At 39.1% G+C, this 23,562-nt stretch overlaps 1 protein-coding gene across 7 annotated transcripts; it reads right to left on the minus strand.

The window, feature by feature from the left end:
• Positions 1-2,150: 2,150 nt before the first annotated feature.
• On the minus strand, positions 2,151-15,093 carry LOC149105986 (uncharacterized). 7 transcript variants are annotated; one of them, XM_089298252.1, is made up of 9 exons: positions 9,633-9,702; positions 9,191-9,402; positions 8,381-8,428; positions 7,951-8,007; positions 7,198-7,245; positions 6,905-6,951; positions 5,815-5,857; positions 3,987-4,034; positions 2,151-2,731 (listed from the first exon to the last, which is right to left on the minus strand). In XM_089298252.1, exons 2-8 carry the CDS (start codon positions 9,197-9,199, stop codon positions 4,017-4,019), a joined length of 270 nt encoding a protein of 89 aa, XP_089154378.1. In that variant the 5' UTR covers positions 9,200-9,402; positions 9,633-9,702; the 3' UTR covers positions 2,151-2,731; positions 3,987-4,016. The 7 variants fall into 7 exon arrangements, with proteins under 7 accessions (XP_089154378.1, XP_089154375.1, XP_089154377.1 ...); XM_089298249.1 differs by lacking the exons at positions 9,191-9,402; positions 9,633-9,702 and having other exon boundaries at positions 8,381-8,902; XM_089298251.1 differs by lacking the exons at positions 7,198-7,245; positions 9,191-9,402; positions 9,633-9,702 and having other exon boundaries at positions 8,381-8,906.
• Between the last annotated feature and the right edge of the window lie 8,469 nt (positions 15,094-23,562).

Genomic DNA, 23,562 nt, shown 5'->3' on the forward strand with positions numbered 1-23,562 from the left:
ACTTTACTTGCTTGATGTACTTTACTTGCTTGATGTACTTTACTTGCTTGATGTACTTTACTTCCTTGATGTACTTTACTTGCTTGATTTACTCTACTTGCTTGATTTACTTTACTTGCTTGATATACTTTACTTGCTTGATTTACTTCAATTGCTTGGTGTACTTTACTTGCTTGGTGTACTGTACTTGCTTGGTGTACTTTGCTTGCTTGATGTACTTTCCTTGCTTGGCTTACCGTACTTGCTCGGTGTACTTTACTTGCTTGGTGTACGTTAGTACAGGTGAAACTTGTATTAAGCGGACACCCTTTGGACCCTCGCTAATGTCCTCTTGATATGGGTTGTTCGCTCTAAGCAGGTTCAAATATATTGTGCAATAATATTAACCCGTTTGTAACATATTGTAACATATTGTAAGATCAAGGACTGCCGGTAGCACAATGTCCAGTCATTCAATGCATCAATCTGGAATAATATGCTTAGCTTTAATATGACATCGGTGACCAATGTTGACGGAGTCTGAGCTGGGCTTTCAGAATTAAAAAGCCCTTGAAGTGTCTGCTTATTACAGGTTTTGTGCAACAAAATGGCTTAATATTGGTGTCCGTGTCCGCTTAACTGAGGTGTCCGCTGAATGCACGTTTATTTTGGAGTAAATGTAAGAAAAAAAGGTGGGACTTGAGCAGGTGTCCATTTAATAGAGTGTGTCCGCTTAATATGGGGTCCGCTTAATACAGGTTTCACTGTACATACTTGAGACTTTTCGCTATCTCGATCGAGATGTTTTTGCGTACTGTTAATTCGTTGATTACTAAAGATGCGTTCCTTACTTTCCAGCTGTTGTTACTGAGAAGAAGCTAATTCAGGGCGTGGGGAGAGGGGTTTCTACCCTATAGAAGGTATGTGCCGCCTTTTTGAAGGCTATGGCTTGTGAACCGTTTTGGTTTGAAAATGGGTAGAATGATTTCGCCGGTTTGGTCCGCGAAAGTATGGCTTAATTTTAAATAAACCATAATATAGACATTACTTGAAATTTATGTCTCTTTTTGTCGAGTTTATCATCTTCAAACAAAAACGAGAGGAATCAATTTTAACACCACGATAAAGCGCGATTTGCCTCGCAGAATACACTGAACGGTCATGCATATTTGAAAACAGCATTTTAGAGGTCAAGCCTAGAAAAGGGTATGAAAAGTGACATTTATTGGTCTGAAATGGGGTCAGGGTTTAGAGAACTGGACGGCACGCGCCTGCCAATGATTCCAAGGAATACTGCACCCCCTTCCGGTATTTGGGAAGCCTACAGTGTTTATTATTTTAAAGTGCTCTACAGCCTGCGAATGCAGACGTGTTTCCGCCTGTCGCTTGTCTACACCGAAAAATAACGTCAGCGAACTCGAGCCAGAAAACGGTTCTGTGACATAGCAACTTTTGTTTTCTGTTGGCCAATCAGATTTCATGATAGAATTAAACTCGAGTGGCTCGCGGCTAATCTCATACCCAGATTTCACTCTGTTTGACCCTGAGAAGTGAAATCTCCCTTCTGCTTGGTCTTGGAAGATCTGGGTTCTAGATTAATTCGCGGCTCCCCCGCTCGATGGTCGATTAATAACACACCAACGAATATTTCTCATGTTTTCATTCCGCCGTTCCTCACTAACCAAACGCCTGGAACAGGCTATTTGCAGTTAACTGTAAGTCCGCATGTGTTAATTACACTGGACACCAACCGGAGGTGCACCAATCTCTGGCGGTTTCAAGTACGAAATTTGAAGCTAAAATTTGAAAGTTCTAACAAAAAAATTCTGTAATAGGAGATTTCAAGTCCACATGGAGGAGGGTGGCTCACTATGGAAAAGCACTACTTTTCGGCGGAGAGGGGGACAAGACATGCTTTACAGCTGAAGAGTAAATGATTGCCATGCCGTCCCAAATGTTTGATACCAAAAGAAAATATTCACTGTCAGTTTTGCTTTTTGTGCTCATGTTGACTTCATAAAATATCCAAAAACACTGACGTTCTCCTTTCAGCGCGCGCGGATTACTCGACTTTTCGTCCTCAGTGCGCGTGCGATCGTAAAACTATAGGGAGCCACCTTAAATACTGATTATGTGAAAAGAGTTTGGGGAAATACAACACTAAAATAAGGTGGCATTGTGGGAAGCTTTATTACAACAAAATAGAGAAATTTACAGAGACCGTGGTAGTGTGAAATTCTTCAGAATGTGCAATGCTCTTACACTATTGAGTACAAGCTGAATAATACGATAACAGCCAATATCCCTCATTGGCACTGTTCTTGAAAAACATTTGCCAGGAGTTGTAAAATAAGCCCTATTTATATTCGATTTTAAGTAAACCAGTAATATTAGTGTTTTAATATAAATCACTGACTTAACGCTTTTCTCAGTACTGTAAAAAAATCCAATTTCATGTTAAATCACACCTGAAAAAAGTAAAAATCGATCTACATTTGTCAGGAACGGGAACGGGAAAAGAGCATTTCGACATTATTTAGCTATTCGAAGGAAGATATGATTATCAATCTTGTTTGACCATGCAGTCGTAGCCACCTTAATTGCATCCTCCGCAAGACCTTTCGTTAGTACAATTACGAGACAAAGTCAGTTGGATGAACGATTTACAGTTCCCAGAACTGAATTGTCAGAGAAAAAGATTAATCCTCTTCAAGGTTTTTCTTCCAACTTTTTCCTTTACGGTTCCTCTTGCCTAGAAGATAATAAATTATAAAAGGTGAGTGCCTTTGTTCTTATTTGTTGTGTCTGTTGACTACTTGATCCTAGCAACTTTGAAGAAAAGTATCCAATGAAGACGCTTATTGAGAATAAGGGGAACCATCCTCGTAAATGGATCAAGAACGTTAAAGGTTAAGTGTCTTTTCTTTGGCTCTTTCAAGTTAAAATACTGTGTATAATGTGTAATTTTGAATCATAGTTGGCCAGGAAATATGGGATCCGTAGAGTAGGCAGCATAGAGGTTTCGGTACTTCACAAATTCAACTGTGTTCGTTCTCAATTGGTTTCACATTTTCTGGACTCCTAAACGACACTGGTCTGTATACGAAAAAGATCACCTTCCCTGGTTCCGATTGGTCATTTTTCTTCGAAGTGGCCAAATTCCATGCAGGTCAGAAATGGGTCGAGGGCTTCATTTTGAAATATTTGCAAAGCTCTATTTCAGTGCCCTCCAAACCGTCCACTTAAGTTCTATTCCTGTCTTAACATGTAATTAACGGCCTGTTGAGTTGATCTCTGTATACTGGAATTCAAAATGCTTCATTGTGCCCATACTAGTTCCACTCCTTTCTACAGCTAGAGACAATTTATGTATTTAAAAAGTAATTAGTTTTGCTCTGCTCCACCCCTTTAAATGTTGAGCTTACTGCAAAATTACCCACATGGAATTGTTTTGTGTTGCTACAGCATTGGAAGAGGAGAGGGAGGGCAGCCTATCAAAGAGTTTATGTTTGGTGTTTCCTGGGTTGAGTTTGCAAATTGCTGGAAACGTTATACTTTTAAAACAATCCCAAGTGCGTTTATCTTTGGAGAAAGCTGCTTTAGGTAGCCTTGCTGATAGCTTCAGTACAAGGCAGGAAAAAAAACACCACTTGCGATTGCCCAGGGCAAGTAAATTTTGCTCTTGGGCTAGTGAAAATGGAAGATTGATAGTCCGGTGGGCAAGTGAAATTAGCCTCAGCAGTCTTGTTAAGGCCGCTGCACACTAGCCGATTTTTTGTCGGCCGACAAAAAATCGGCTAGTGTGCGGCGGCCTTTAGTTGATAAGGAATGAACAAAGCAGACTTATTGGGCAATTAATATTTTAGTAGGGGCAACTGAAAACTGAAATGTACTGGCCCACTGAGCAACAGGATTTCATTGTTTTCCTGCCCTGCAGTACCATTCATTTTCTATTGGTGCCATTTTGTTCAGTTCATTTTTCCACATTTACTTTGATGTAAAAATACCTGTTGTAAGACCTTGGTGTAGGCCATCTACTAACTGCTTGTCAGCACCTAAAACAACAAAGAACTGAGTCAATTTAAATCACTATTACTGTTACTGTTATTAAAAACCATAAAATGTAACCCCTTTACAACGACCACAGAGGAGAAACAAAACTGGGGTCGTATAACATGTGTACCAGGGTAGATTCTAATTATGATAGCAGTACTGATGTGCGTAATGAAATATGCATTTTCCTTTAAATCATGTGACCAACGACTACCTTTTGGAGTCCGAACATCATGCTTTCACTTTGAATAATTTACTTCTTTGATACCATCATCCAAAATGCCTGATGAGCAATTATAAATTAGGGACAAGAAAGGCGGCAAATAGTAAAGATCAATTCCATTGACGTCATGACGCGCGTTCCAGTACGACTTTCCGGCCTTGCTTTTCCCTCGTGTAAGCCAGCTGTTTACTCCTCATTTTAACGCTTTTTTCACTGTTTAAACAGCCTAGTTCGAAGATAAAGTATGGAATCATAAAATTCCGTCCAAAATAAATGTTTCTTTGTCATTTCTGCAGAAAATTTAAACGATTTAACCATCTAACGTGAGCGACAGTCGTATTTGTACCGGGCCGAACAGTCACAGATGACGAGCTCCGTATGTACTGAGCTGAGCTATAACTGTTTTTTGCTGTTCAAAATGTATTTTATTAGGATCAAACTTTTTTCTTGCTGATCACGTTGTACAAACACCCTGATCCTGCTGTAATCGAGCTTTTTATCAGTATTATTTTGTTTTGTGGTTGAAATTAAGCCTGAGAGGCAAATCTACATAGGTCTCGCAGATGTAAAATGGATGCAGGAGAAAGAAATCCTCGTCATTAATCAAGCCTATGTGGTAGAATAGAATAAATTCCCTGGTTTTGGTGAACGAAGCCATTTTTGTTAAGACTCGTAGAGGCCGCACACGCCGTTGCGCATGCCGTACAGCACAATCTCAATCAAGTCCATCCTTCATTCATTCATGAGCGCACACTTAAATAAATAACCACGCGTGACACCACGCGTGTTTTCCTGATTTTTTTGACGTCAGCGTGACCAAATAAATGCTAATTTTCTCGCGTTCCGTTGGGTGAATTTTTCTTTAATTTGGCTCAGTTCTAACCACAAACAATTCCAATAAAATACCCTATTTTTGTGAAAATCTCTCAGAGCTAATCTAACATATTTAGAATAATGACAAATTACACATTATTGGAAAAACCGTCTGAACAACCTTGACTTTTTACCAATTCAAAGTGTCAGGCAGTATCGTTTCCATGATGTGGAGAAGTATGAAACAATTTCACCAAAGGAAAGTATAAATATTAAGGAGTTTAGGTCAAAATGAGGAATACATCTGCCTGTCATTAGATTAGATGTTGCCATGGTAACGGCGTTAATCCAAAAGTTGACAACCAAAACATAAGCCTTATTTTAACAGTACCCATACTGGTAAATCTCTTCGGGTAAAACTTTAAGAGAAATTAACTAAGTTTCGTTTTCTAACTCGCGCTCTATAGGGAGGGTGTTCGTAATTACCCTAGGGAGCCACCTTAAAAATAACCAATGAAAATGCTTCATGGAGGCTGCTTTTGGTGTTTTTACTTTATGTGCACCACAACATAAATGGTAATTTTGCAATATATTGCTTATTTTGTTGCCTTTTAACGCAGCCTAACCTTAATAAATCAGTAACTGAAAGACTGACTGACTGATTTACTGACTGACTGACTGACTGACTGACTGACTTACTGACTAAATTAATACATTAAGAAATAAATAAATATTATGACATTTACCTTTTCTAACCAGGGCAGCCTTTGTGAACTCTTCATCCAAAGCCTGTTGATCAGATGTTGATATAAGAATCATGAACAAGTACTGTGAAACTAAAACAACTGATATTTTACTAGGCAGAGTTCATACTTAAGTTTTCACTTGTATTAAATGATTCTAAAAACTCATCACATGTGATCAGTCAGTCACATTTGATGAATTTCGCATTCGGATGGTAATATTTACCACTAATTAACCGAGAGTGAGGTCTTTACGGGAAAATCTCAAACCGGGACCATGCCGCATTAACCGAGCAATAGAGAGTTTAAGAAAGCCACGACGGCAACGGCAACGTCGCTAAACAAAAGGTTTAATGAGCAGAACAATGACTGTGCACGCGCGTTATGATTCTTGGTACATTTCTTTGCCGTCCCCTGCAAAACAAGAACGTGAAATGGCCAAATTCCGCGTTGTCTGAACAACGTAAACCACAACAGCTAAGGTTTGAAATTTCTATTTCAAATTTATCTCTGTGTCCCAGATTCAGTTTCGTGATACTTTTGACAGTCATAAACAAAGTAAATGACTTAAGAGTATCACGAGATTCGTAGGTAACATATAAATTCATTTTTTAATCGACGTTTTCCTCGGCGTCGTCGTCGTAGCTTCTTAAACTCCCTAATAGCAAAGTCAATACGCCAAGGCCGTGGCTTGAGATTTTTCCTTATGGACTGAATGTTCGAAGTTAATAAGTTGTTTATTATATGACTTTTTGCTTCAGTTCAGCAGGCCCGTAATCGACCCGTGGGCATTACGGGAGAATAATGCCGTATAATAAGCTAATCAGAGCTCGCATTCTAAAGGCTACAAACACAAGCCATCTAACAAAGCGTTGTATTGTTTTTCCATTTTTTAGAAGAGAAGTTTTCATTCCTTTTCATCCACCTTATTGCCAAATTACATCATTTGATTAGAAACTTCTGCAAGGAATTACTTTCCAACATGCCTGTCTGAGCATTTACTTAAACCTTTTGTGCAAAACATTGTGGTAACTGAAAAAACGTCAGTACTGTAGTGCTTTAATACACAGCTAATCCCAATAAACAGATTTACCAATTTGTCCACATCATCCTGGTCCATTCTGGCATTACTGCTGGTACCTAAATATATAGAAATCAACAAAATTGAGACAGAATACTTAGTTGTTTGAGCCACTAGTTGGACATTTGTATAGAATTCTGTATAGTTTCTTTCAGTACCTCTCATTTCAATAAAAATATCATGAAATAAATATTTTAATTTTAATTATTATAACTTAGAGATATATCATTGCCATCAGAAAGTAGCGCAACTATTGCATTTCTAAAGTGCATTTATACTGCCAAATAAAATTTATAATTCATCACCTTCTTCCTTTCCAGTTTCTGGCCCTTTAGACCTATGAGATTCCATTTCTGCAGGTATCAAAGATGAAAAGACCACAGTCAATTATAACCATTTGTCATGGTTTGAACATACAAAGCGTATTACAAAGAGAACTGTTAGTTATAGCATTAATTTTGATAGACAGTCAAGTCCTTTTTAGGACATAATTTGCTCTAACTTTGTCACGATAAAAGGGCATAATATTGTTCCAAAAAGGTATTTTCAGTATTTGGCGAACATTCTGAAGTAAAATTTCGTCATCATCAACAACAGTCTCCAAAGGGGTGGATACCTATAAAAACAATAATCTAGAACTTACTTTATTAACATATTACAGAAATTGATTATAAAAAATTCATTAATACTCAATATAATTACTTTTGTGCTCTTGCCTGTAAATATGAAGAATCATGCAACATGCAGGAGTGAAATTTTATAATTTATTTTATTTTACCTAAAAGACCCCTTGGAAAACTATTTTCAAAAATTATGTTTACAAGTCCTGCTGCATTTTTAGTTTTGTGAATTTAAGAAAAGTTCAAAATACCTACAAATGCCCATGTGGGCCCCCATAAAAATTGTTAAAATCATACATCTTTAACAAGTTAAGGTTGTGTGCATAAATGAAACATTGTGTAGTTACGTCATTTCAACAGTGAATAAACCATCCACTTCCCTGTTCTAGAATATAAAAATTAGGAGTCAATGGGTTAAAGTGAGAAGCTAAATATTACCTTGTCATTTAAAATGGTATCCACAGGAACTGAAGTTCCACTGGCTGCTTCTTCACTCTTTAAAACAACATACAGTGTGTTACAGCATTTTTTTCTTTATTTATTTATGGATTCTACAAGAAGTGATAATTTAACATGGGCCACGAGCATCTTTGTCAATATTGCTAGCACTTTACATAGGTGATGGAACTGTGTAGCACAAGACTTTAAATTTATTATTTATAATTCTATGAGTCCTGGATTTTTTTTTTTGAGATCAGGTGTAATGTCTCACAATATGGCAAAAGAGAAGGATTAAAAATTAATTTTTAATTGGCAGTACTTTATAAAGACAGACAGCACAGCTGTTAATGGGAACTACATTCTTTTGTTGTTAAGATTATTACTAACTGTTAGTAAGTTATAACTTGATCAATTTTAATTATTTTACCTCTTTGAGGACATCCCCAAAAACTTGATTCTCTGGTTTCTTCACATGCTGAACGAATGTTTGAAAACAAAACAGAAAAAGTGAGTTCTGTACATTGACTTTATTCCCAAGTTGGTATATAGACCACATTTCAAAAAAGCCAAAAAATTATTTCATGGTGTCTGTTATTGTTATCTCAAAAAGGCTTTAAACATGACAAGGAGGTAAAAACAATGATAATACAAAAACATCAAAGAAAATATATTTTTGACAGATAATGTTATCTAGTAACTTTAACAACAGTTCAAACTTATTACTCAGGGGGCTAATGCAACCACCACCATGACAGAAACACGAATGCCACCAAACAAAAGATTCAATAAGCTGTATAAGGGCTCTGCATCTGAGTTATCAATCTTGGTACATTTCTTAAATCAATCTACATTGTACAAAACAACAACTTGGAATAATAAAATTCTGCATACTGTTTGAGGAAAACGGAATCACTATCAATGGTGAATTTGTAAATTTTCAAGTTGGAATTCAACATGATCATATTTAGTTAGCTCTGACAGCTGTAGACAAAGTGAATGCACGCATGCAGATTGTCATGAGATTATCATTATAGTTGTCCAACACATCACTGTCTTGGCTGCATAACTAATAACAGTCAAATGGAACCAGGGGAACAGTAAATGCTAGTCACAGTGGCAGTCACTCATTGACCTGTGACATCATATATCCTCAGTTCCTAGCCCTGGACACCTTTGGTGTGTTGTTTACTATCACCATCAAAAAATACTGTCACAAGTCTTCTCTATACGCATATACCTTCATCATTGTTGATTAGTATCTCGGTTGAAAAAAGGCGCCTTTGAACGTGCAAGCATCCTGACAACTGTCCTCTTCCTGGCAAAGTCAGTCATTCCACACATCCTCTTCCCAGTGAAAACAAGTGCTTCATCTACAAGTACTTTAAATCCTAAGACATCGCCACACTTCCATTTGGTTAAAGATGTTTTTGGGATAAAGAAATGCTTTGTCTGAAAAAAAAATACAATTACATAGCCAAAATGAGATTGGTTAAACAGTATTAGGCTATAATGAGCAATTCGTCTTACATGTATGTGTGATTAATTCCTGCAGCCTGACTTACATGTAACTCAGGATTGTGTCATTTGTACATTATTTTTCACTCAAGCAAATTATAAGTTATTGCATTTGACATGTTATCCAAAAGTATATAATAAACCAAAACCAAATTAAGCAAGACCTTTTCAGGAACAACGGAACAGCTTTGAACATTCCTGTTGACCACTGCCGTCATCTCTGCCACTTCCTCCTCATTATAATCAACAGCACTGTCTGCCCTCCCTTCATCTTGATCCAGAAGCTGCATGTGCCTGGGCACTACTTTCTCAGAGAAGAGGCTCTCTACTATATTAAGATAGGCTTCTTTCAATTGGAGTTTCCCTAGTATCTACAAGGAAACAAATTTCAAAATTAAGCTCCCTTGCGGTATTTTATTGATGTCAGTCTAAGGTAAAGCTATTACAAATAATTTGCCAAAAGTACATGTTGTAAGATTTTTTTATTTTCTTACTGTTAATGAATAACCCTCTATGACTCAATTCTTAAATACCATGACCACATCCGTAACATATAACTGTTTCCCAGCTAACAGTCTGGGGAGTTTTGAAACCCAGGTTTCATAAATTTCATTCTATATTACTACCATTGATCTCATTCTTAATCTCCATAGCAATGTATGTCTGCTCAACAAAACTGTCTGTACAAAGATCAAGTCACAATCAAAAATATATAGTCTTGTATTTGTAGCCCATCTTCATCTGTTGTCAGTGGTTACAGAGAAACTCAATTTTACAAGTACATTTAATTGTTCACAATGACTGCCTACTTTCTTGCACGATCACTGGCTTACATGTATTTTTATCATCAGTAGGAGTACAGACTCACAGCTGACATCATCGTGAACAGTTTCAGCGACATTTAGCATATGATTTTGCTTTCTCAATATAGCCAAAAATTGCATCTAAACAGGATTAACAGACAGCTAGCCTGAAGATCAGCTTGTGAATATAATGAATATTGTGAATATAATGAATTCAACTGTGAAGTGAAAAAGATTGGGTAAATTATTGTAGTTTGGCATGAAAATTTACCCCAATACAGTAGAACCCTTTTTTTGCTGTGTTCGAGTATTTGATGGAAGTAAACTAAACTTGGGAATAATTCAGTATGTTTTCAGGAATTTCCCAGTGGAATAAAGGCCGTGATTCTATGGATCATTTGGGCTTAATTCAATTTAGCTTTTAACCGGTGTTTTCCTCTAGTGAAGCCTCCATTTGACAATTTTGGATTTTGTTAACAGTGAAACCTGTATTAGGCAGACCCCATATTAAGCAGACACCCTCTTTTAAGTGGACACCAGCTTTAATAAGTCCCAAAATTTTTTCCCCACATTTACAGTAATTAAAAATCAACCGGCATTCAGCAGACACCTCTTAATTAAACAGATGCAGACGCCAACATTAAGACATTTTGTTGCACAAAACCTGCAGTAAGCGGACACTTAAAGGGCTCATTTTACTTCTAAAGGTTCAGCTGAGACTCCTGTACATTGTTCAGCAATATCGTTTTTAAGCTGAGTGATTATTCCAGATTGATGCAGTGATCAACTGGACATTGTGCTATGAGCAGTCTTAGCTATTCTTTGATGTTACATGCTAAGCTGTGTTACAAAACGGTTAATAATTGACTATTATTGCACAACATACTAGAACCTGTTTTGAGCTGACAGCCTGTGTTAAGCAGACACTAGTAAGGGTGTCTGCCTAGCAATCACTAGAAGGGTATCTGCCTAATACAGGTTTCACTGTAATGAAAATAAAAAACACAGCAAGCAGATTCTTATGCATCTGTGTTCTTATTGATGATAAATTTGGTCATAAATATTACATTGTCAAAGTTGTATGGATGAAGGCAAGTGGATCTGCAGACTACTTTGACAATGAACTTTATGATGCAATTTACCATTAATAAGAGGACAGATACTTAAAAAACCAGTGTCAATTTGTTAAATTTCACAACTTTTATAAGACCCACATTCATAAATATCACATATTTTTAAAAGTATGGTATGGATTCACATACTTTGCCCTGGCATGGAAACCAGAATTCAAATAACTTCCACTTCTATAATATTACTGACATTTTGATAACACAGACAATAAACTCTACTCCTTAGGCTCAACTAAATTGAAAATTGGAGTACAGATCAAACTCTGAAAAAAAAAAAGGAAACTTCTCTTACTGATTCTCTAAAGTATTTTCAGAGAACCGAAAACAAAATCAAGATTGTCAGAATTTTGTTGCATTACCTGCCTATATACTTACCTTTCCAGTTGCAAACAAAACAAGAGCATAATTCATTTGGCTCCTCATATCCAGTCTTGTTTCTCCCATGATGTTACATACATCTCTTTAAAAAGGTCATCTTCTCTCATTGTTGCAAAGGAGGATCCCAGCTCTATCAGTGTCCCTACACTGAGAAATGTCCTTTCAAGGACTGGCTGTAATTCAGCTTTTAAACTAAGGCAGTGTTCCAACCTTTGTTTCCCACCAACTTTACTGATAGGAATAACTGCTATTCTTGAAAAAACCCTGGAATGCACATTTCAAAAAGAAACAATCAATTACAAGTACAAAATACTTGATGCACTACACCTGAAACTGAGAATGCAATTCTCTTGGAATGATGGTTACCTATATGCAAAACCGTGTAATTGATAAACTGGTAAATAATTATCCATGTTGCAGTTATGCAACTTTAACATACTAATAACAAAACTTGTAATTATATATACAAATTTATACCAAAAAATATCTTACCGTATTCATCTATACAGGTGATACTCTGAATCTCCACAGACAAGCAGTGGTGATTAAATTTTTTTAAAATGAAATGATTTAGAAAAAGAGGAACAAACATTCCATCCTGTGCAAAATCATAATAATAACAATCACATTCTAACTGGCTGCAGTACTACTACAGTGCAGCTCAGATATATCCGAACCAAAAAATACGCGTAATTCGCGTCAGCCCAATACGCGTAATTCGCGTCAGCCCAATACACGTATGTGCGTATACATACATATATATGCACATACGCGTATGCATATACACATAATTATACAGTATATACGCATATGCCTGATTAGTACATGTATGTATGAGCTAACCTATTGTTTTTTTCTTTTCTTAACAGGTCATTGTTGTTTTCAATGGCTTGACAGCTTGCCCCAGAGCAAGAAAGAGTTTTCTTTATTTTGAACACATGTATACAGTATATGCACATATGCCTTCAGACGACTTATTAGCAAAATGTAAGCTCAAACTAACATTTTGCAATTGGGCACTTGACACAAAATTAACTGACTGAATATTAATTAAAAGAGAGAGTATTTTGCCGTTAAATCATAAATTTACTGTTTTTTTGTCAAATAGAACCGGGGATACACGCTTCAGCAATTTCATCTTCATGGAGCAAACACAACCGAAAGATAACATTTTTTTGACGCAAAGTGAACAAGGGTCCAAGCAAGCAACTTGGAGACGTGTGCTGAAACACCCAACTTTTCCTTGAAGAAAATTAAAAATAACAAAATGTGAGCAGCGCACCATAGAAACTTCCAGTATTTTACCATTTGAATGAACGGTTTGTGTCAGATACATGTACATGTATAATGGGAGATATCATTTTTCCACAAGGTCTTCGGAATACTTCAAAGTAGCCTTCAAACAGTAAAAATCTCACAAGCGACTTGCTGACGCATGCTGAACCACAGAACTTTTCCCTGAAGAAAAAAAATAACTAGATGTGAGCAGCGCGCCATAGCAACTTTGGTAAACAATTCTTTGGCTAAAGAAGGATTATTTCACAGTTTAAATGAACCAGAGATATCATTATTTCAAAAAGGATCCTCAGAACGGTTCAGACAATAAACATTTTGCAAATGACTTGCCAATGCGTGTCGAAACACAGAACTTTTTCTTGCAGAAAAAATAACTAAACATGAGCAGCGCACCATAGAAACTTGGATAAACAATTTTTTCGTCAAGGAAAGAGTATTTTACCATTTGAATAAATGATCTGTGTCAAATATAACCAGAGATTTTATTTTTTTGACTAGGATCTTCAGAACACTTAATTCAGACAAAGAAACATTTGCAAACAACTTGCCGGCACGTGCTGAAACATAGATCTTTACTTGTAAAAACATAGAGTTCACGTGTTAAAATAGGGAGTTCAAGAGACTGCTTCAATTTTCTTCCCATTTTTGGTAGCTAAAGATCAAGCAAGTGTTAATAAACGGTAGTTTGTCAGCGAATTTGCGAAGTGATTGAAAACTCAAAATATAATAGCTTTCATTGATTGGCACGATGTTTTAACAATATGCAAATTTCCCTTTGAAGCATTTTCATTCCCAGAAATATAATGTCCTTTGTTTGACTAACAATGCTTCACATAAAGAAACCTATCGGAATGCATAACAAAGAGACATATATGCACGTATATACGTGTATATGTGGGCATATACACGCACATATGTGCGCGCATTGACGTACGCGTATATGCAAAATATGGTCATATAAAATGCGTATGCGTAGTTTGCATATATCTGAGCTGCACTGTAATTTGGGGTACCTAACTAACCTAGCAAGAAATCAGGCAGGCTCCTAAGTGCATACAACTATATTGGAAGTAAGTAATATACTAGGCTAAATAAAAATACATATGATTAAACAAGGGTAAATAGATTATGATGAAACATTCAAAAGTTTTAGTGGCAATGGATAAAATATAGTGCTAGCAATTATAACTGATCTGTTGTTTCTGGTTGTTTCTAGCTATAATTAGTACACTAGTACAATTTGTTAGTTTTATAACATTGGCTAACATGTACGGTCAACGGCCTTAAACCAGCTTACACGTAAACTATCACGATGTAGCAGGATGCATCCTGCTACATCGCTGCCAGTCATTAGCAGATAGCAGACTGAAGTTTGAATTAATAGTGTTGGCAGATAAGGTTACTTCTGAACTAGGTGGGGTTAAGATTAATTTCTGTGTGATTGTTCTTGGATAAAACGTATTTTACTACACAGATGTTTTACACACGGTGTAAGCTTATATATTAAAGCTAATAGTTTGCAACAACTACATGTACGTATAAATGTACATTTAAGTAAAGTGAGTTATTTTTTTTAAATAAAGAGATGATCAGGTCATTGCTGTACCTTCTACAACTCTAAAACATGGTATGTGGTGATACTGGAATGAAGTGTCCTAGCGCATTCGCGACACAAAAACGTTTGAGGCCCACAGTAACGGCATCTTATTGCAGTTGAAGTTTTCAGGCACCAAATACAAACTGCCCCAGTTGGAAGGGAAGATTTCTCAATGGCAACATAACCAAGGCGATCTCTGATCTTAGTCCACTTTGTCTCTTGCTGTATTCGGCGATTTTCATGAGTAGTAAACGCTCCTCCACTACTCTGACGGCCTAAGGACAAAGAAATAGCTTGCCTTCTTGAACCCCTTCTGTCAAGGAAAGTAGCTTTGAAAGAAACAGCCTTTCAACGCTTCAGGATTAGGGGAACAAACTACCCCATAAGTAGAAATTCGTCCGCCATGTTGGATTTAGATTGGGAAATTTTAAGCTAAACGAGGATTGGTCAGATTTCTAGTACGTCCCTTTCCATTGTCAGAAACCGCTGTCAAACGAGACTGTACTCGCAACCACTCGTGTAGGCCTACTCCTGAGGAGGTTAGTCCGAATGTGTTCAAATATTCAATTTGGGGAAGACGCGGGAGTTTTTAAATCAAGTAAGCTACAGTTATTTCATCGTGCTTTTGACCAAAGATGTTGCTCATGTTTAGTTTACGGTCATTTGAAGGAAGTACATCACGAGTTAGTTTAGAGTCCCCAGGACTGAAAAATATAACGCAAGTTCCTGGAAATCGACCCAAAGTTGGTGAAAATCGCCCTGCGCGTCAGGCGGTCTCGGCTACCTTTTCTTTAAAGTGAAGTGGGACTATATTTCGGCCTGGAAGCTCGAAACCGCGCGTTCAAATATTTTTCCTCTGTCCATTTCACTGAGAACCAAGGCTATCAGGAGTTAGTTTAGAGTCCCCAGCACTGGAAAATATCCCGCAAGTTCCAGGAAATCGAGCTAAAGTTGGTGCATAACGCTCTACGCGTAAGGCGGTCTTGGCAACCTTTTCTCACTCTTGATATGAAGTGGGGCTATATTTCGGCCTAGAAGCTCGAAACCGAGCGTTCAAATATTTTTCCTCTGTCCATTTCACTGAAAACCAAGGCCATCACGAGTTAGTTCAGAGTCTCCAGGACTGGAATATATCCCGGAAGTTCCTGGAAATCGATCCAAAGTTGGTGAAAATCGCCCTTCGCGTAAGGCGGTGTCGGTTACCTTTTCTTATCCTTAAAGTAAAGTCGGGCTATATTTCGGCGTTGAAGCTCCTAAACCGAGCGTTCAAATACTTTACCTCTGTCCATTTTACTGAAAACCTAGCCCATCACGTGTTAGTTTAGAACTCCCGGGACAGGAAAATATCCCGCAAGTTCCTGGAAATCGATCCAAAGTTGCTTAAAATCGCCCTAGGCGTAAGGCGGTCTCGGTTACCTTTTCTCACCCTTAAAGTGAAGTGGGTCTATATTTCGGCCTAGAAGCTCTAAACCGTGCGTTCAAATATTTCTCCTCTGTCCATTTCACTTAAAACCAAGGCCATCACGAGTTAGTTCAGAGTCTCCAGGGCTGGAATATATCCCGGAAGTTCCTGGAAATCGATCCAAAGTTGGTGAAAATCGCTTTGCGCGTAAGGCGGTATCGGCTACCTTTTCTTACCCTTAAAGTAAAGTCGGGCTATATTTCGGCGTAGAAGCTCCTAAACCGAGCGTTCAAATATTTTACCTCTGTCCATTTTACTGAAAACCTAGCCCATCACGTGTTAGTTTAGAACTCCCGGGACAGGAAAATATCTCGCAAGTTCCTGGAAATCGATCCAAAGTTGCTTAAAATCGCCCTAGACGTAAGGCGGTCTCGGCTACCTTTTCTCACCCTTAAAGTGAAGTGGGTCTATATTTCGGCCTAGAAGCTCTAAACCGTGCGTTCAAATATTTCTCCTCTGTCCATTTCACTTAAAACCAAGCCCATCACGAGTTAGCTTGGAGTTCCCAGGACTGGAAAACATCCTGCAAGTTCCTGGAAGTCCACACAAAGTTGGTGAAAATCGCTTTGCGCGTAAGGCGGTATCGGCTACCTTTTCTTACTCTTAAAGTAAAGTGGGGCTATACTCGGCCTAGAAGCTCCTAAACGGAGCGTTCAAATATTTTACCTCTGTCTATTTTACTGAAAACCAAGGCGATCACGAGTTACTTTATATTCCCCGGGACTTTAAAATATCCTGCAAGTTCCTGGAAATCGACCTAAATTTGGTGAAAATCGCCCTGCGCATAGGGCGCTTTCGGCTACCTTTTCTTACTCTTAAAGTGAAGTGGTGCAATAATTTGGCCTAGAACCTCAATATCAAGTGTTCAAATATATTTCCTCTGTCCATTTCACTGAAGACCACGGCAATCACGAGTTAGTTTAGAGTCCCCGAGACTGGAAAATATCCCCGAAATTCTTGGAAATCGATCCAAAGTTGGTGAAAATCGCCCTGCGCGTAAGGCGATCTCGGCTACCGTTTCTTACTCTTAAATTAAAGTGTAGCTATACTTCGGCCTAGAAGATCGAAACCGAGCGCTCAAATATTGTTTCTCTGTCAATTTCTCTAATAACCAAGGCCATCAAGAGTTAGCTTAGAGACCCCGGGACTGGAAAATATTCCGTAACTTCCTGGAAATCGACCAAAGTTGGTGAAAATCGCCCTGCCCGTAAGGCGATCTCGCCTACCTTTTCTCACTCTTAAAGTGAAGTGGGGCTATATTTCGGCCTAGAAGCTCGTAACCGAGCGTTCAAATATTTTTCCTCTGTCCATTTCACTGACAAGCAAGGCAATCACGAGCTAGTTTAGAGTCCTCGGGACTGGAAAATATTCCGGAAATTCCTGGAAATCGACCCAAAGTTGGTGAAAATCGCCCTGCACGTAAGGCGGTCTCGGCAGCCTTTTCTCACTCTTGATATGAAGTGGGGTTATATTTCGGCCTAGAAGCTCGAAACCGAGCGTTCAAATATTTTTCCTCTGTCCATTTTACTGAAACCAAGGCCATCACAAGTTAGTTTAGAGTCCCCAGAACTGGAAAATATCCCGCTAATTCCTGGAAATCGGCCCAAAGTTGGTGAAAATCGCCGTACGCGTTAGGCGGTCTGGGCTACCTTTTCTCACTCTTAAAGTGAACTGGGGCTATATTTCGGCCTAAAAGCCCTAAACCGAGCGTTCAACTATTTTTCCTCTGGCCAATTCACTGAAAACCAAGGCCATTACGCGTTAGTTTAGACTCCCCAGGACTGGAAAATATAACGCAAGTTCTTGCAAATCGACCCAAAGCTGGTAAAAATCGCCCTGCGCGTAAGGCGGTCTCGCCTACCTTCTCTCACTCTTAAAGTGAAGTGGGGCTATATTTTGGCCTAGAAGCTCGAAACCGAGCGTTCAAATATTTTTCCTCTGTTTATTTTACTGAAAACCGAGGCCATCACCAGTTACTTTAGAATCCCTGGGACTGGAAAACATCTCGCTAATTCCTTAAAATCGGCCCAAAGTTGGTGAAAATCGCCGTGCGCGTTAGGCGGTCTCGGCTACCTTTTCTCACTCTTAAAGTGAAGTGGAGCTATATTTCGGCCTAGAAGCCCGAAACCGAGCCAAACAGAGCGTTCAACTATTTTTCCTCTGTCCACTTCACTGAAAACCAAGGCCATCACGAGTTAGTTTAGATTCCCCAGGACTCGAAAATATAACGCAAGTTCCTGGAAATCGACCGAAAGTTGGTAAAAATCGCCCTGCGCGTAAGGCGGTCTCGGCTACCTTCTCTCACTCTTAAAGTGAAGTGGGGCTATATTTTGGCCTAGAAGCTCCAAACCAAGCGTTCAAATATTTTTCCTCTGTCCATTTCACTAAAAACCAAGGCCATCACGAGTTAGTTTAGAGTCCCTGAGACTGGAAAATATCACCCAAGTTCCGTCAAATCGAGCCAAAGATTTTCAAAATCACGATGCGCTTAAGGCGGTGTCGGCTTTTGCTCAATTTGCCGAAACTTGGGGGATATTTTCCAGTCCCGGGGATTCTAAACGAACTCTTGATGGCCTTGGTTTGCAGAGAAATAGACACAGCTAAAATGATCGCATGCTCGGTTTCGAGCTTTTAGGCCCAAATATAGCCCCACTTTATTTTAAGACTGAAAGAGTAGCCGACACCGCCTAACGCGCATCGTATTCTTGACAAACTCTGGATCGAGTTGCCGGAACTTGGGATATATTTTCCAGTCTCGGGGAACTCTAAAATAACTCCTGATGGCCTTTGTTCACGCAGAAATAAACACAGGTAAAACGCTCAGGTTTGAGCTTTTAGGCCGAAATATCGCCCCACTTCATTTTAAGACTGAAAGAGTAGCGGAGAACGCCTTGCGCGCATCGTAATCTTGACCAACTTTGGCTCGATTGGCCGGAACTTGGGGGATATTTTCCAAACCCAGGGACTCTAAACTAACTCTTGATTGCCTTGGTTTGCACAGAAATGGACACAGGTAAAACGATCTTTGCTCGGTCTCGAGCTTTTAGGCCGAAAGCTAGCAAATCGAAAGGAAAGCGAGCCAAAGTTGGTCTGGGCTACTCTTTTAGTCTTAAAATAAAGTGGGGCTATATTTCGCCCTAAAACCTCGAAACCGAGCGTGTGATCTTTTTACCTGTGTCCATCCCTCTGCAAACCAAGGCCATCAGGAGTTAGTTTAGAGTCTCCGGGACTGGAAAATATCCCCCAAGTTCCAGGAAATCGAGCCAAACTTGGTCAAGGTCACGATCCGCGCAAGGCGGTCTCGGCTACTCTTTCGGTCTTAAAATTAGGTGGGGCTATATTTCGGCCTAAAAGTTCGTAATCAAGCAAGGGATCGTTTTACTTGTGTCCATTTCTCTGCAAACCAAGCCCATCAGGAGTTAGTATAGAGTCCTTGGGACTGGAAAATATCCCCCAAGTTTTTGGAAATCGAGCCAAATTTGGTCAAAGTCACAATGCGTGTAAGGTGGTCTCGGCTACTCTTTCAGTGTTAAAATGAAGTGGGGCTATATTTCTGAGTAAAAGCTGGAAACCGAGCGTGCGTTCGTTTTACCTGTGTCCATTTCTCTGCAAACCAAAGCCATCAGGAGTTAGTTTTGAGTCTCCGGGACTGGAAAATACCCCGCATGTTCCAGAAAATCAAGTCAAAGTTGGTCAAGATCAGGATGCACGTAAGGCGGTCTCGGCTACTCTTTCAGGCTTAAAATGAAGTGGGGCTATATTTTGGCCTAAAAGCTCGAGTTCGAGCGTGCGATCCTCTTACCTGTGTCCATTTCTCTGCAAACCAAGGCCATCAGTAGTTAGGTTAGAGTCTCCGGGAATGGAAAATATCCCACAAGTTCCGGGAAAGCAAGCCAAAGTTGGTCAAGATCACGATGCGCGCAAGGCGGTTTTGTCTACTCTTCCAGGCTTAAAACGAAGTGGGGCTATATTTCGGCCTAAAAGCTCGAAACCGAGCGAGCGATCGTTTTACATGTGTCTATTTCTCTGCAAACCAAAGGCATCAGGAGTTACTTTAGAAAATCCGGGAGTGAAAAATATCCCCCAAGTTCCGGCAAATCGAGCCAAAGTTGGTCAAGATCACGATGCGTAAAAAGTCCGGCAAATCGAGGCAAAGTTGGTCAAAATGTTAATGCGCGTTAGGGGGTCTCGGCTACTCTTTTAGCCTTAAAATGAAGTAGGGCTATATTTCGGCCTAAAAGCTCGAAACCGAGCGTGCGATAGTTTTACATGTGTCCATTTCTCTGCAAACCAAGGCCATGAGGGGTTAGTTTAGGGTCCGCGGGACTGGAAAATATCCCCCAAGTTCCGCCAAATCGAGGCAAACTTGGTCAAGATCACGATGCGTAGAAGGCGGTCTCGGCTACTCTATCAGTCTTGAAATGAAGTGGCGCTATATTTCGGCCGAAAACCTCGAAACCGATCGTGCGAACGTTTTATCTGTGTCCATTTCTCTGCAGACCAAGACCATCAGGAGTTAGTTAAGAGTTCCCGGGACTGGAAAATATCCTCCAAGTTCCGGGAAATCGAGCCACAATTGATCAAAATCACTATGCACGGAAGGTGGTTTTGGCTACTCTATCATTCTGAAAATGATGTGGGGCTATATTTCGGCCTAGAAGTTCAAAACCGAGCGTTCAATAATTTTTCCTGTCTCCATTTCACTGAAAACCAAGGCCATCACCAGTTAGTTTAGAGCTCCTGGGATTGGAAATATCCCCCAAGTTCCCGCAAATCGAGCCAAAGTTAGTCAAAATCACGATGCGCGTAAGCCGATCTCGGCTACTCTATCAGTTTTAAAATGAAGTGGCGGTATATTTCGGCCTAGAAGCTCGAAACCAAGCGTTCAAATATTTTTCCTCTGTCCATTTCACTGAAAACCAAGGACATCGCCACCTAGGTTAGAGTCCCTGAGACTGGAAAATATTCCTTAAGTTCCGCCAAATCGAGCCAAATTTGGTCAAAATCACGATGTGCGCAAGGCGGTCTCGGCTACTCTATAAGTCTTAAAATAAAGTGGGGCTATAGTTTGATTTAGAAGCTCAAAACCGAGCGTTCAAATATTTTTCCTCTGTCCATTTCACTGAAAACCAAGGCCATCACCAGTTAGTTTAGAGTCCATCGGACTGGAAAATATCTCCCAAGTTCCGGCAAATGGAGCCAAATTTGCTCAAAATCAAGATTCGCGTAGGGCGGTCTTACTACTCTATCAGTGTTAAAATAAAAAGGGGCTATAGTTCGCTCTAGAAGCTCGAAACGAAGCGTTCAAATATTTTTTCTCTGTCCATTTCACTGAAAACCAAGACCATCACGAGTTAGTTTAGAGTCCCTGGGACTGGAAAATATCTCCCAAGTACAGGCAAATCAAGCCAAAGTTGGTCAAAATCACGATGCGCGTGAGGCGGTCTCGGCTACTCTATCAGTCTTAACATGAAGTGGGGCTATATTTCGGCGTAGAAGCTCGAAACTGAGCCTTTAAATATTTTTTCTTTCTCCCTTTCACTGTAAACCAAGGCCATCACGAGTTAGTTTAGAGTCCCTGGGACTGGAAAATATCCCCGAAGTTCCGGCAGATCGGGCCAAAGTTGGACAAAATCACGATGCGCGTAAGGCGGTCTCAGCGGTCGATTTTCAGCAACTTGAGGGAAATTTTCCAGACCCAGGGACTCTTACCTAACTCGTAATGGGCTTGGTTTTCGGTAAAATGGACAGACGCAAAGGGATCGCACGCTCAGTTTCGAGCTTCTAGGCCAAAATAGAGCCCCACTTCATTTTATGACTGAAAAAGTAGCCTAGACCGGCTCACGCGCAGCGTGAGTTTGACCCAACGTTGGGTCGATTCTCTGGAACTTAAGTTTAAATGCTTGGTGTACTTTACTTGCTTGGTGTACTTTACTTGCTTGATGTACTTTACTTGCTTGATGTACTTTACTTGCTTGACGTACTTAACTTGCTTGATGTACTTTACTTGCTTGATGTACTTTACTTGCTTGATGTACTTTAATTGCTTGGTGTACTTTACCTGCTTGATGTACTTTACTTGCTTGGTGTACTTTACTTGCTTGATGTACTTTACTTGCTTGATGTACTTCACTTGCTTGATGTACTTTACTTGCTTGGTGTACTTTACTTGCTTGATTTACTTTAATTGCTTGGTGTACTTTACTTGCTTGGTGTACACTACTCGCTTGATGTACTTTACTTGCTTGGTGTAGTTTACGTGCCTGGTGTACTTTAATTACTTTGTGTACTTTAATTGCTTGGTGTACTTTACTTGCTTTGTGTACTTTAATTGCTTGATGTACTTTAATTGCTTGGTGTATTTTACTTGCTTGATGTACCTTAATTCCTTAATGTAGTTTATTTGCTTGGTGTACTTTACTTGCTTGATGTACATTAATTGCTTGGTGTACTTTACCTGCTTGATGTACTTTACTTGCTTGGTGTACTTTACTTGCTTGATGTACTTTACTTGCTTGATGTACTTTACTTGCTTGATGTACTTTACTTGCTTGATGTACTTTACTTGCTTGATGTACTTTACTTGCTTGGTGTACTTTACTTGCTTGATGTACTTTACTTGCTTGATGTACTTTACTTGCTTGATGTACTTTACTTGCTTGATGTACTTTACTTGCTTGATGTACTTTACTTGCTTGGTGTACTTTACTTGCTTGATGTACTTTACTTGCTTGATGTACTTTACTTGCTTGATGTACTTTACTTGCTTGATGTACTTTACTTGCTTGATGTACCTTAATTCCTTAATGTAGTTTATTTGCTTGGTGTACTTTACTTGCTTGATGTACATTAATTGCTTGGTGTACTTTACCTGCTTGATGTACTTTACTTGCTTGGTGTACTTTACTTGCTTGATGTACTTTACTTGCTTGATGTACTTTACTTGCTTGATGTACTTTACTTGCTTGATGTACTTTACTTGCTTGATGTACTTTACTTGCTTGATGTACTTTACTTGCTTGATGTACTTTACTTGCTTGATGTACTTTACTTGCTTGATGTACTTTACTTGCTTGATGTACTTTACTTGCTTGATGTACTTTACTTGCTTGATGTACTTTACTTGCTTGATTTACTCTACTTGCTTGATTTACTTTACTTGCTTGATATACTTTACTTGCTTGATTTACTTCAATTGCTTGGTGTACTTTACTTGCTTGGTGTACTGTACTTGCTTGGTGTACTTTGCTTGCTTGATGTACTTTCCTTGCTTGGCTTACCGTACTTGCTCGGTGTACTTTACTTGCTTGGTGTACGTTAGTACAGGTGAAACTTGTATTAAGCGGACACCCTTTGGACCCTCGCTAATGTCCTCTTGATATGGGTTGTTCGCTCTAAGCAGGTTCAAATATATTGTGCAATAATATT

This window comes from Orbicella faveolata, unplaced genomic scaffold (genome assembly GCF_042242905.1).
Source record: "Orbicella faveolata isolate gen_17 unplaced genomic scaffold, um_ofav_v1 contig_3, whole genome shotgun sequence".
Taxonomy (NCBI): Eukaryota; Metazoa; Cnidaria; class Anthozoa; order Scleractinia; family Merulinidae; genus Orbicella; species Orbicella faveolata.

Bases quoted from the DNA above. Each gene is read 5' to 3' on its own strand.
- LOC149105986 (XM_089298246.1), bottom strand. From the start codon at position 11,845: ATGGGAGAAACAAGACTGGATATGAGGAGCCAAATGAATTATGCTCTT. The intron at 9,840-11,776 runs GTAAGTATATAG...GTTTCCTTGTAG, and splicing joins TTTTGTTTGCAACTGGAAAG to ATACTAGGGAAACTCCAATT. The intron at 9,403-9,632 runs GTCTTGCTTAAT...TTTTTTTTTCAG, and splicing joins GTTCCGTTGTTCCTGAAAAG to ACAAAGCATTTCTTTATCCC.